The following is a 13,220-nucleotide window of genomic DNA, read 5'->3' on the forward strand; positions in this document are numbered from 1 at the left end:
AGGCTTAGTGACAACTTGATATTGTTTAGACAGTGATCTTTCTGAAGAAAGATTAATGTTAATTAAAGTGGCATTGGAGAACTTCAGCAGATGACAGCAGCGAAGCTGGCTACAAGCTATTTTTAGAAAATTGACTTCATTGCATTTGGTATGACTCATTTATTAAGTCAACGGATGAAGCAATAGCTCAGCTTCTTATGGCAACCACTGAATATGGAACTGTATATAATGACTGTGTTCATATCTTTGGTCAGAATTCAAATTATAAAAACTGACCCATACTGATTCAGTCCCAGTGTGCAAGTGTCTTGAACAAGATGCAACTATGGAATAATAATCCAGTGAGTCCATCTGAACATGCATGGGCACAGGGGAAAATCAATCAGAAGTCCAACTTGCAATATATGGAAAGTAATGCTGTGGTAATTTTGACCTTATATCCAGAATTGATATTTTAAAAATGAGAAATTAAGTTTCTGTTTTAGATAGAGTATGTTTTAAACAAACAGCAAACAGGTCATAAAAGGATAGCTTATTAAAATAAAGGATGGTTTGTTGTTGTAACAGAGTTGTAATTTATTTCTCTTTTAGTTTTGTCTTGAGCTTTCATTTTTTCTTGCCTCCATTTAAGCACAGATCTTCCTGGTTTTCAACTTTCCTTAATTGGGATGGAGTTACTTTTCCCTCTTCAGCGATGTTCTGCTTTAATTTGTGAAATAGTAAAGCTTCCATCTGTTCCAATACAACTGTGTTGGCCTTACTTCATTTTATTTCCAGTATTTTGCTAATTTCTTAGGTTGCTATAGAAACCTTGTTTTTCACATTCTCCTGAATCCTTTTTGTGAACTTTCTGCGAACCCAGTCTAAAAAGATAAAGACACAAAGTTTCTACTATTTTTAAAACCCCTGGATTAATAATTATGTGATATTTATTATTTCCTGATTATTTTTATGAAATTTCTATCTTACCTTTTCTGATTCTCTCCTCAAAGACCTTCACCAGTTTAGCCCATTAAAGGTGTGGTTCTTCATTATTATTGTATCAGCTCTAATTTCTACATCTAGGAATAATTTCACTTGTCTTCTGCAAAGAGAGAATTGGGGTGTCTGTATTACATGCAGGGTCTGATACAGAGATGATGATGTCTATCAGAATTTAAGTTCTAGGACCTTTGAGATTATCTCTTACATTTACATGTAAAACATTAAAGCTAACTAGTGTTTAAAATAATTTCACTATTGAATAATGGTGGCTTGCTGTAGTGTGAAAATACTACAGTTTAGGAAAGACTTTGCACATTAAGTCTTCTAGATGAAGTTTGTGACTGTCTTTTCAGTGTACTGGAAGTAGCTGGCTTTAGATTTAACTTTGTTTTTGGTTGGCTGTGTATTTTCTGAGAGAAATGCCATTTATATTGCAGAATGCTGGATGTCGTGTTGTTCAGCTGGAGAGATGTGTAATTAAAGTCTGTAATAAAACTAAAATGTGTGAAAGATGAGTGAATCTGCACAAAAATTGGGTCTGTAGTAATCTGAGTTCTGGCTGTTCTAACATGTTCTTTGCTGCATTATATTCTAGCGTACAACACCCATAGTAATTAATGTATGCTCCCTCATGCTAGCTTGTCCTTTACTTTTTCTCATCGCAGTGCAATTAGTTCTTGAAACATTGTGATTAAAAAATTTAGTGTAAAATGTTCTAAAAAAAACCAGCCTACACAGAGAGGTTGTTCACAAGGAAGTGAAAAAACATGCCATGTGCGAGTCATCTGTCGGAGTCTGTATCATGTTTTAGCTGAACTCTCCTGTGTGTAGTTGTCTGGTCTCTATTCTTTATGGTGTTAGTAACCAAATCAAGGATTTGTAAAATAACAAGTAAACTTCCAGACAGGCCACAAGTGATATTGACACTTAAATGCAATTCAGAGAAATACTTGAAATATTAAGTTTTCTTCAAGTTGGACATATCAATTAATGCATTGATTTTCAGTTTTCCTTGATTTGCTGTTTTTTCTTACCACTCATCACAATGTTTTTGGTTTTTCTCAGTAACTTGGTGTGTGTGACGTTGTCTATTCCCTTGCGCTTTGGACTTACCTGACTGTGGGAGATTTGTAATAGTGATGTGGTAACACCAAACTAAATACTTAAAAATTTCTCAGAGTATTTACGTTGAAGTAACAATGAGCTGATGTTTATGGTCTTCGAGTGAAGAGTATGCAGCATGTTTCATAGCAGGTTCTGCTTCTTCAGTTTTTTTGGCGAGTGAGTTGTACAGCATAATGGGTTTTGCATGACATTGAAGCTAATCAAGACATTTTACCAACTAAAAAAGCATAATGTCTTTGAATTGTATCTATATGTTACTGTTCACTACTCACAACCTACCAAACGGGCAGATTAAATCCTTTTTTTCTTATAGATACATTAATATACAGTAAAACCAAACATTCTAATTCTTATATATCACACTTATGACCAGTAGAAGAGTTCAGACCATGTTAACTGTCTCCTCCCAGAGTGTGTGACGCCTTTAAACTTCTGTGAAACTCACAGCTAAACTTTATACACAAAGTCAAATATCTTTATTATGTCCTTTGCCAGTTAAATCTAGTACTATACTCTGTGGTGGATCTCTTTTGGAAGTTATAATATGGAATGAAATCTAATATTCTGAAAATATGAAAGTATAGACTTCCTTAAAAACTTGATTTCAACTCTGAGGCATTTTTAAAATTGTAAATTAAGGTGTCTATGATTCTCTTTCAGCTTCAGTTTTGTTATTGTTTATGTTTGTGGTCTGGATTTTTAAGCTAAATATGTCAGTGTAGGATTGTTAACATATTAAGAGAAATATGAGCTGGAGTTATCAGTGAGAGATTTTATTTAGACAGTAACATAACTTTTACTATATCTTTCTCTTTCAAAAATGTGTAATTGTGGACTGCAACTTAGCAGATTCAGAGTGTGTTAAACTCTTGACACAAAACTTTGCAAAAGTATTTGCATAAAGTGATGCTAACTCATGGTTTAAGCAAGCCAGATAAATTTACTGAATCAATTATTTTGATTTTTTTTTCTTGAATATATTCCAAGAAAGTGCTTAATAGTTGTGTTGCAAGTGGCCAATAAAGAAGTCTGCCGGGTGGAATTCCCTGTTGCTGGAGTGCTGGCAGCAGAGGCTCTGTCCTTCCCTTCTGCTAGAGGGTAGAAAGTCAATGAAGTTATTTTGTGAGTACTCCATAATGCATCAGGAATGGATCTGAAAGAACTCAATAAAAATTTGTATCTTATGGACCTCATTCAAATAGCAATAGGGTTGGTCGTGTGCAGTGTTAATGTGCATTCGTCTGAGCCATCCCGTGTCATGGTTTGATGAAGTAATCCTTTGTCATGATGTTAAAACCGATTTCTTGTAACTATCCCTAGAAAACCAGTTGAACAAAGGTCATGAAAAATTAAAGCCCATGTTTGTATTTGCACTGGCAAACAAAAATTTTGGTTCTCTTCAACTTTTAAGCTCAGTTAATGACTGGCAGCAATGGAAATTGTGGAGGAGAAAGCAATTAGTATACTCATTGTTCATGATGAATTTGAATACTGTAATATCTGAACCCTCTCTGTACCCAGAAATCATGCTTCATGGTACTTGGAGCAGTGATGGACTTCAGACTTGACTCTTCCTATGCAGACTTCATCTTCTGTGTAAAGCCTTCAAGAAATCATTTGTGAGAGTGACTTACTTACAGAGATATGGAAAGGCAGGATTTATGCAGAAAATCTTATTTTCTGTGTTACTCTCTTTTCCCCTTTTTTGGATGACTAGATAGTATGTGTGTGACTAAAAGAATTTCAAGATATGAGGAAATACATCTGTGTAGAAACACTGACAATTGGAAGGAAAAATTCCAGTAATAGGGAGGATAATAAAAATACACATTTGATAGCTGTCTACTGCTTTACAATAAATAGTTTCTAATGTGATTTCCATTTCTGTAGGACTCAGAAAATGAGTAGTGTTGTTGTGCAGAGCCAGCATGAGGTCGTTAGTTGCAATTACATTTTTGGGTCTGAATTGTCACTATCAATGATACTGCTTCTTGAAATGAAAGATGCTATATCTGCATGTCTCTGGGGAAAATGTAATATGTATCACCATTTATAGTATATGCTATTCATGCATCTTCTGTATGTAAATCATTCTTTACCAGGATTTTTGCACGATTTAGAAAAGTAATTGCAGTGAGTTCAGTGTGGAACAAAACCCCCTATTTTTCTCCATCAGTGCCAGCTATTGCACATCACCCACTTTTTATTACCAATCATTAACTGCGGAGACTTTTCAAACATGGAGGCCATAGAGCCTGTGTGATTTGTGGGGTCTGTACATGCACATTTAATTTAAAAATTTCAATTTCTAGAATTGTATTGGGATGCTTTTAAGACTATATAGCAGCTTAGTGAAATACTGAGAATAGGCACATCAGGGTTCAAATATTTACAGGCTTCAAATATTTAAACTCATCCATATGCCTTAGGCAACAAACGAGAAATCATAGAATGTGGTTATTGATGGCTGTTAATATAAAGAATACCATCCTGGTGATGGTAATTCTGCTTGGTTGACCTAATTGTTAAGGTGAAGGATACCTTGTTTCTAATGTTGTGTTAATAACATAAAAGATTTTTTGTTGGATAAAGAAAGGGGTTTTTTTGGTTCTTGATTTGGGGCTTAGTGGGCTTTGCCTTTAAATTGGTAGAAGGAATATTTGGGTTTTGGAACAAGTTATGACACCATTAACACATTGCATTTTCTATTTATGATTTTGAGAACATTTTTCTTCTCCTTATTTCAGATTGGGTGGGACTATATCTGCATACAAGATAGTGCCAGACGAAATAGAAGAAATCAAGGTACAGTATTATTGCTTTTCAACACTGAATTCCTTTGTTTGAAAAATTACAGAAAAGTTACATTAAAAAGCCATGTGATTTCTTATTTCGAAGTGTATTATGGGGAAGAGAGGAAATTGTCTAAAGTAAAATTATTAAATCCATATTTACAAATATAAAATAGAATGTTAGTAATTTATACCAGTACAGTTTATCTTTAGCCTAAGTTGATTTCAGCAGGATTTTTTAATGCCAGAAACGTGTGTAGTTCAACATATTTCTGTTTTGTTACCAGAAAAGAGATGCAGGACTCTTCTGGTAACAAAGCTCTGGTGAACATTGAGTTATATTTTTGTAACAAAAAATAAACATAGTGTCCGTATGCTTTTGAGATCAAAAGCACGTCTGTATTTCTCAGTAGTCTTAAAAGGCAATATTATGAAGTCATTGGTACTCAAAATCATTACAAGCTGTTTGATTTTGAGTAATGACAACAATAAATACTGAAGTTTACCTCCAATGTAATGTTCATTATAACAAAACTCATTTTAACCAAGTCCACTCATGGAAAGTGAATCAGCAATTTGTGTCAGTTTTGTTTTTCAGTAGAGTGAAAGATGGGTGCAGGGTGGGAATTGGCTTAGATCTGATCGCATGGTTTGTTTGACTGTTAGTAGGTCAGTCTGACATATTGCTTTGCTCTCTGTGATTGCTTAACCCGTTGTGCTGTTTCATATACTCATCATCAACTGTGCAAAGAGAATTAAGAGTAGTTTTAAAATCTTGTAAAGGGAAGTGATGGCATAATATCTGACATAGACATGACTTTGCAGTGTGTAAAGTGGTGAGAATTTATTCCTTCTCAACTAGAATCAAATCCACTGCAAGGAAATACAGTGACTGCTTGTATCTGCATCAAAGTTATCACACTATTGTGATCAAAATTTTTTTTCTACTTTAAGATGCGTGGACTCCCCTATCCTAAATTTTCAAGGGGAACATGATTTATTAGGATGGATCCAGTGTTCAGACTTTGGTCTTGGATACAAAGAAAGAAGGTTTTCAAAATTTATTAGTGTAACTTAGTATTTCCATGATGTTCAGAGTACTGCTCCAAAACTATTTAAAAAAAGACAAAAACTCTAAACCACAGTCTTGTTCTTTTAATATATGAAATCAAATCCCACTGATATTTTACTAATGTTGAAGATAAAGAAATCTCCTATTTCTGGCTTAATTGTCCAAACTGAGTTCAGTGAACAAAGAAAAATGGAATGTTGGAAAATAAGAAATAATTTTACTCTTAGGAACTTACTGCAAGATCAGTAGTCACAGCAATGTGGTTTTACTTGAACCTCCTAAGGAGACCTCTTCTGAATTTTCATTTTTTCTTACTCAGCTGGTGTTTAAGTGCTTGAGATCCTTGGAAACAGCAAAGGATGGGTTACTCATTAGTCTCAGTTGTGCCAGCACATAAGTGTGGAGGAAGGATTGTATTGTTCTTAGTCAGGGCTATTTAAAGTGCTGGGGAAAAATCCCTTCCTTGTTCCTGGGAGCTGTCATGTCTTGTTCAGGTAATGGGCTTTTGATGATGTGACTTAGGTCAGCCCACCTCTCACACCTTAGATGATTGAACTTCTTAAGCTGCAATACTAAAGGTGTTACTCATATGAAACAAGGCACTACTGGAAGATGCTAAGACACACTAGCAGTGAGTGTAATGGACAAACATATATTGAATATGGAAAAGTATTATTTTGCATATGTGTATTTTGAATGGCAGCTGAAAAGCTGAGAGACTAAGTGTCCTTGCAGTAAATATAGTGGGTAGTCTTCACTGAAATATTTTCTTAGCAGATTTGAGTAGAAAAAGGAGAGAGGAGAAATAGAAGGCAAATGAGCTTAATGGAATGTTCACTCCCAGAGAGGACAGAATCTTATTCCATGCACAATAGTTCTGTTATTTTGCCTCACAACTATCCCTCCTCTGTTTAAACATGAAATATTAAGGGGGTTAATTTGATGAAATATGCAAAAAGAATAGCTCCATTTTAAAAATCTGATTTAACTTGATATGTTGCTGAATTATATTTATAGGAATTGTAATATTCATGTTTTCTGATAGTCCTTACAAAGTAAACTGCTTGCTTAAATGGCAAAGGAGGGTACTTTATCAGACAGAGAGCAATAATTTCTATGATAAATAGAAGGAAGTCTCTTAGATAGTGTCTGTATAAGAAAGGTGGTAGATTAACCTCTTCCACAGCTCAAATCACTTAGGAGGAAAACCCACTTATTTTTTTAATTCATGTAATTGCATCTTAGATAGAACATCATTGTAAGCAGAGGCTGTATCTCTGAGTTTATGGAAGAGGAAAAATTCTGCAAGCCTTAATATATCTGTCAATGGAAAAGTATCATTTGAAGATTAATGAAATGCACGTTTCTAAATGTATTAGTAATTTTCAAATAACCTGTATTTTATCTGTGGGAATTTATTTGTCTGTATTGCAGTACCACACAATTTTAACATGTGTTTATAATGTTTCCATTCTGGAGTGTTTAGAATGTATTTATTTTTGCATATGAGTGTGATTTCACTGTGTGTATGTATGTACTATGAGATTTTATGTGGTTTATGTGTCTAGAATATTGCCTGTACATATGTATACCTGTTTCCTCAAATGAGTGTGTATCATCAGTGTCAGGTATAACTGAAGCAGTGGATCTTGCTTGTCAAAATTCAGTAATGTGTGGCATCTTATAGGGCGTATGGATGAGGAATATTTATGGCAGAAGTGATAGCACATACCTGAACTACCCTCATGCATCATACCAAGGTTAGGAAGAATTGTGTGGAACCAATCACCACTACTGTTCCTCAGCATCTCTATCAGTGTGAAAAGTGTCATGTAACTTACCATGCCTAGATTTTTGTCATAGGTACGTAGGTTCCCAAAGTGAGAGCACTCAACAAGTAGCCTTATTAAGATGCTGTCACAGGTTTCCCTGCTGAAAACTCTTCTACAAGGTAGATACATCTTCTGTCACCTTCTATCAGGGATCTTCAGAACCAGTGCTTCAGTAAGAAGGAGGAAGTTCAGAGGAGAAACACCTGAGTGAATGTGTAAATGGATGTACTACCATCTGCATTCCTGTCATTCCTCTATACCAGTTAAAGCAATGCCACTTCGTTTTCAGTGCGTGCTGGTTTTAAAATACTTCTGGAACTGAGGAAGACAGTAAATATGGAAATTGCAACACATTTCTGAGAAGGTGTCACTGTTTCGACTTTCTCTAGACTTCTATTCTCATCAGGGTTATTTAGTCCTGTAAGCAGGAAGCTTTTCAAACTTGCAAAAATGCATTGTCAGTTTCCAGCCTTGCTCCTCACCCACTGTAGTAAGTATGTTGTGCCTGAAAGAGAGGTCTTCTAAGCCAGATGGTTTCACGTGCATAGGGCCTGGTGAGCATATCAGGCAACACTGGTTTTGAAGAACATCATCTAGTTGAAAGTTAAAGTAGTTGCATTTAAGAGAAAAAGAAAAGCAACAAACTAAACATTTCTTTATTTCTAGTTAATGACATTCATGACAAAATACCGTTTGTTTACAATATGGAGATTTTTCTCAAGAGTAAAGAGCAATTTATGACTTTTTCTCAAGAGTAAAGAGCAATTTATGACTTACTGATTAGGGACAGTTTGATGGTATGCCTGTAGGTAGTTTTATGTCAGCAGTAATCTTACGGTAAGAAATGGTCTTCTTGATTGCAGCATTCTGTCATTAGAAAGGAAGTACCTGATGTAGTGAAGGATTATTATTCCAGAGGAAGACTCAGTGAGTGAGAAGACTACTCATTAACAGATTTCTAAAAAAATACTTGGTTTACTAGGATTTGCAAGTCAACAGCAAAAAGGAATAGAATTGTTTTGTCTTGGGTTTTTTTACGTGCTTTCCCACATGCTTTTCATGTAGGCATACACACGCATCTCATAATCTCAAGACCAGAAATTAATTTTTTAGCAAGAGTTCAGTTCATGAAAGTAATATGCAAAAGAAAGACATTGGCATTTTATTTCATACCTGTAATATTTTTGGCATGAGACAGATATTCCAGTGTAGGGAACAAGGTTAAATGGTTGCCTCTTGTGCTGGTTAATTTTAAGAAATCTTGTTAGAAGTATTTTCTTAGTACTGATTATAAATTGTAAATTTAGATGTAAAGGAGTTCTGGAGGAAGATGGGAATTTTTTTTGGTTGCATTATCCACCCTTTCACACAGAGACGCACTTTATACTTCTCAAAGAACACCTGTAATTCTTCTGTTGGTGCTTTTTAAATGAAAGTATTAAAGGCTACATATAAGACTTACACACCTTTTCCCCTGAATAGTGATAGGATATCTCTCTTTTTTGTTTTGAAGTCTGTGTAAATAGTTTATCAGATGAAAATTATTTTCATGAATAACTCAAATTCATTCTTCTTAGATTGTCTTTGATCTTTGAGGCAACAGACTCCAGTGATAAAGATTGAAGAGTAAAAAAAGATAAAAACTATGAGAGAGGGAAGTAACCAGAAGGGAAATGGGGAACACTTTGTCTTCTTAGAGGTCAGTTACTCTAGATGACTTAGGAATTCATGAGGTTTTAACTTTTCCACACAGTCATGTATAGGAACATCTTATAAACAAAGTAAGCTGATTTCACCATCAGCTGTATTTCAGAGCAAAACTGGACTCTCTACCATCAAAAGTACGTATCTTTAAAATGATTACAAATAAAATCAGTCTATTCAGAGACTTTCTTGAAATTATTTTTTAACCTCATGGTGTCATATACCTACACAATACCGCATCCCAGAATCTTTTTACCAATGACAGTAGCTGATGAAACTCATGCAGCCTTTGTGTGCAGCCAAGAGACACTGGCCTTGATCCTTCAACTTATTTTCATGTTTGCCAGTGTGTGCCAAAAATACGTAGCAATTTGACAAGTGCTGGTTTGTAGTCCTATATAAAAAAAACCCCCACGAATGTAAGAAAGGTACTCATCAGTACTGTGGTGGATAGTCTGTAAGAACAGGATTGTGGCTAAAAATATTCAGAGTTCACAGAACTGGTTTCATATCTTGATATTGGTTGTCGAGGCAGCATTTAAATATTTCTTGCATCTTCTATAGAATCAGCAGTGCGTTACATAAACCAGGAGATGCACTGTCATCCCAGTTTTGCAGAGAGTTTATCCTGTATCTGGTTTACTTCATCACTGTATTGATGTTCATCTGCTAAGTGTATCAGCATTGACTAAGGATCTTCACACAAGGTTTCCCCAGGATTTATGATGGAAGGCATCAGAATTTTATGATAATACTGAGGTTATTGCTTTATTTATCTGTTTGGATCCAATACAAACAAAAAACAGTTTTCCCTCTCAGAATAAGAGTTTTTTGAAGAAACACAAACTGTTTAAAGTATATACACCCCAGTGTTTTCCTACTTCTGTATCTCAGATTATAATTACTAACTCATGGCACAAAAGGTCTTATTAATTAGCATGACATGAAAGGGTATTATCAATTGAATGTCTAGTGAGTATTAACAAGTAACATCTCCATAGACTCTAAAGCTTACAGATACAAGTTGAAAAAGATTTAAAGGCAATTTGTGATGGTCACGTGTTATTCCATGATTAGAGTGCCAGTCATCCTGGACTGTGGGTTGGTTAAAACTGAGAACTTGTCTTTTAACTTTCCTAACATGCACTCAGAGTCTGCCTGTCCAATAGACAGTTTCATTGTGCTCCTGCGTCCAGGAAAAGAAAGTTTCTAGAAGCTTTTCCAAATGTCCTAACTAGTAACAAAGAATTGACACTGAGATCTCAATTTAGTGTATGAAATCCCTGATAAACTTGAAGATTTGGTTCTCCTACTTGCCTCTTGGGTTTTCATGACTGAGAGTTTCTTATGGCCATGAATCCATCAAGAACAATTAAGAAGTGAAATGTGTTAAGTTAAAACATTTTTGTTTCATCGTATTTCCCTGCAATTAAAGTTCACCTGATGTACATACAGATTTCTGCCTGAGTTCATTTACAAGTCCTGTATTAACAGAGTCAATCACTGACTAGTATTCTTTTCCAAGCTACATATGGCATAAAAGTGTAAATTACATCATTTAAATGACAGAAAGAACTCTGAGTTTTTTACTTGCTGTATAAATCTGTAAATGATGTTACAGATTTTGTTGTTTCCATGCTGGAGAGAATTAAAGGCTTGTGTGTGAGATGATTTGACAAATCATCAAAAACTTTATATAAAACAAAAAAAATTACTTTCCTTTAATTGTCTCTCCATGTATATGCATTCATGCTACAAGCTAGAGATTTGTACCCCTTGCTGTATTGTTAATGTACTCTTAGCCATGCATTTGTGCTCCATTCTTTTAAGTTCTTTTCAATAGCCTTACATTATATTATTTATATTATGTTGTATCATATTACTTCTAGTTGACTGTGATTTCATTATCTGTTGCGTAATGTCAGTTTTTCTTCTCATGAGTCCTTTGTTGATCTAAGTTAGTTTTGTTTCTTCTAAGACTGATTTTGCCCCTTTTTCTGGGAAACGCAGCCTGTTCTGGCTCCAGGCTTTTGGTGCCACGCCTGGCCGTGCAAGTGTGAACGAAAGTGCAAGCACACTCTCACACCAGTGAAATGTGAGTGTTTCATAAGACTGTCTTTTCTATTGTGGTTTTTTCTTTTTCCCACCTATGAAACCATTAGTAGTTGTGAATATCAGTTTTGACTTTTGGATTTTTTCTGCTCTGATAGGTTTGAGACTGTTTTTGCTTGAAGGACATGACTCTTCTCAACACTAAAGCTATTGCTATCTCAAGTTTTTGTATAGAAACTCCTTAGGGAGTACTCACTGAAGGGGTTTTTCATCTGTTTCTCTCATCTTCCATGGATGATGCAATTACAGACTCTCAACCAGAAAAAAGTCTTTACAGAAGAATGTAAAATGAGAGATGGCTGAAGTGTCTATCACTGTTCCCTGATTATTGGACAACAGGATTCACCTCTGCCCTTGTACATGTTTCCAGACATTTGATGGGATTTCTTTTAGGTCCAGGCAGTTGCTGACATTACCAGTATTACAGATATACTTTTATTCTTCTCTGCTTTGCTGCTTCTTTACTGTTTTGAGAGATGTGGGTGATGAAAACCACATAACTGAGGGGGGGAAGCTGAGTGCTCTTTTTTGGCATCTGGCACTGAAGAGACCAATTGACTTTTCTTTCTTTGGAAGAGACATGTGTGGGTGGCCCAAATTTACATCTGTTAGTGATCTAACTGATCTTTATTAGGACTACTGAGTGTGTCAAGAGCATTCCTCTGCTTTCCTGGCAAGGGCATCAAATGCCTAGACTCTCTGGATGAAAAAGTATACTCACTAACTTTCCCCATGAAAATAGGAATTATCACTTCTTGTTTTCCTGCTGTCTTCCATATTACATTTCATGGGCTTTGTGGTCTCAGAGACTTAATGGCTCTAGAAATGGCAGATGAGACCACCTCACCAAGCTACCTTACTCTTACAAGCTGTCTTGAATATAGATGATGCTGAAACATTGTTATTAATTCCTGTTCTAATGTGAGAAGAATTTAAACAAATGCATTTTATATTTTATTGTGTAATATAGTCTTATGAACATATAGAAGTTTAGCTTGTGTTGTGCAGATCATGGAATAGTCATGGAGAAGGGAAGGGCAGGAAGATAGTCCCTCCATTTAAGTTGAAATGCCATGCTAATGATAGTATCATTTCAGTAATGCTATTATTTACTTTCCAAAGCAAACAAAATAGTTCTGTAGTTCCCCTACAAAGAGAGAAGAAAAATAGCTGAAAGCTAATTTACAAGACAGACCAATATATTGCTCATCATTCAAGCGTTACTGATTACCTTGCATTTAAAAGGAGATAACATGTATCAGATTTTTCATTACCACAGTCCTGTTTGTCTAGTTAGTCTTTCTTCATTAACATTAGAAACAGGATTTGAAATCTCTTCTTGTTTTCCATCATAAAAAATATCTCTGCCTGTGACCATAGTAACCAATTTTGTCTTAACTTCCTCCTGGATTTCTTTCATTTTCCATTTTTGCTAACTACATATCTCTGTACCAACCAGCACCTGAAACCCAGTTAGTTCTTGGGGCATCTTCTGAACAGCTCTTAACACTGACTTCTTTACTTTTCATCTGACCCCGCATACTGGGAAATGTTTTCAGTGCCTTTTTGTTCCCACTGGAAAATTCTTAAATGCAATGT

At 35.2% G+C, this 13,220-nt stretch overlaps 1 protein-coding gene across 21 annotated transcripts in view; it reads left to right on the forward strand.

The window, feature by feature from the left end:
• The window catches only part of GPHN (gephyrin), a 285,353-nt gene that overhangs the window by 112,899 nt on the left and 159,234 nt on the right, over window positions 1–13,220 (forward strand). For all 21 annotated transcript variants that reach the window (XM_050334967.1, XM_050334971.1, XM_050334970.1 and 18 more), the window contains exon 3: window positions 4,857–4,914. In XM_050334967.1, the coding sequence (XP_050190924.1) occupies window positions 4,857–4,914 (58 nt within the window). The remainder of the gene's footprint in view (window positions 1–4,856; window positions 4,915–13,220) is intronic.

This window comes from Myiozetetes cayanensis, unplaced genomic scaffold, assembly GCF_022539395.1.
Source record: "Myiozetetes cayanensis isolate MyiCay16 unplaced genomic scaffold, myiCay2020 scf6-25, whole genome shotgun sequence".
Classification (NCBI taxonomy): domain Eukaryota; kingdom Metazoa; phylum Chordata; class Aves; order Passeriformes; family Tyrannidae; genus Myiozetetes; species Myiozetetes cayanensis.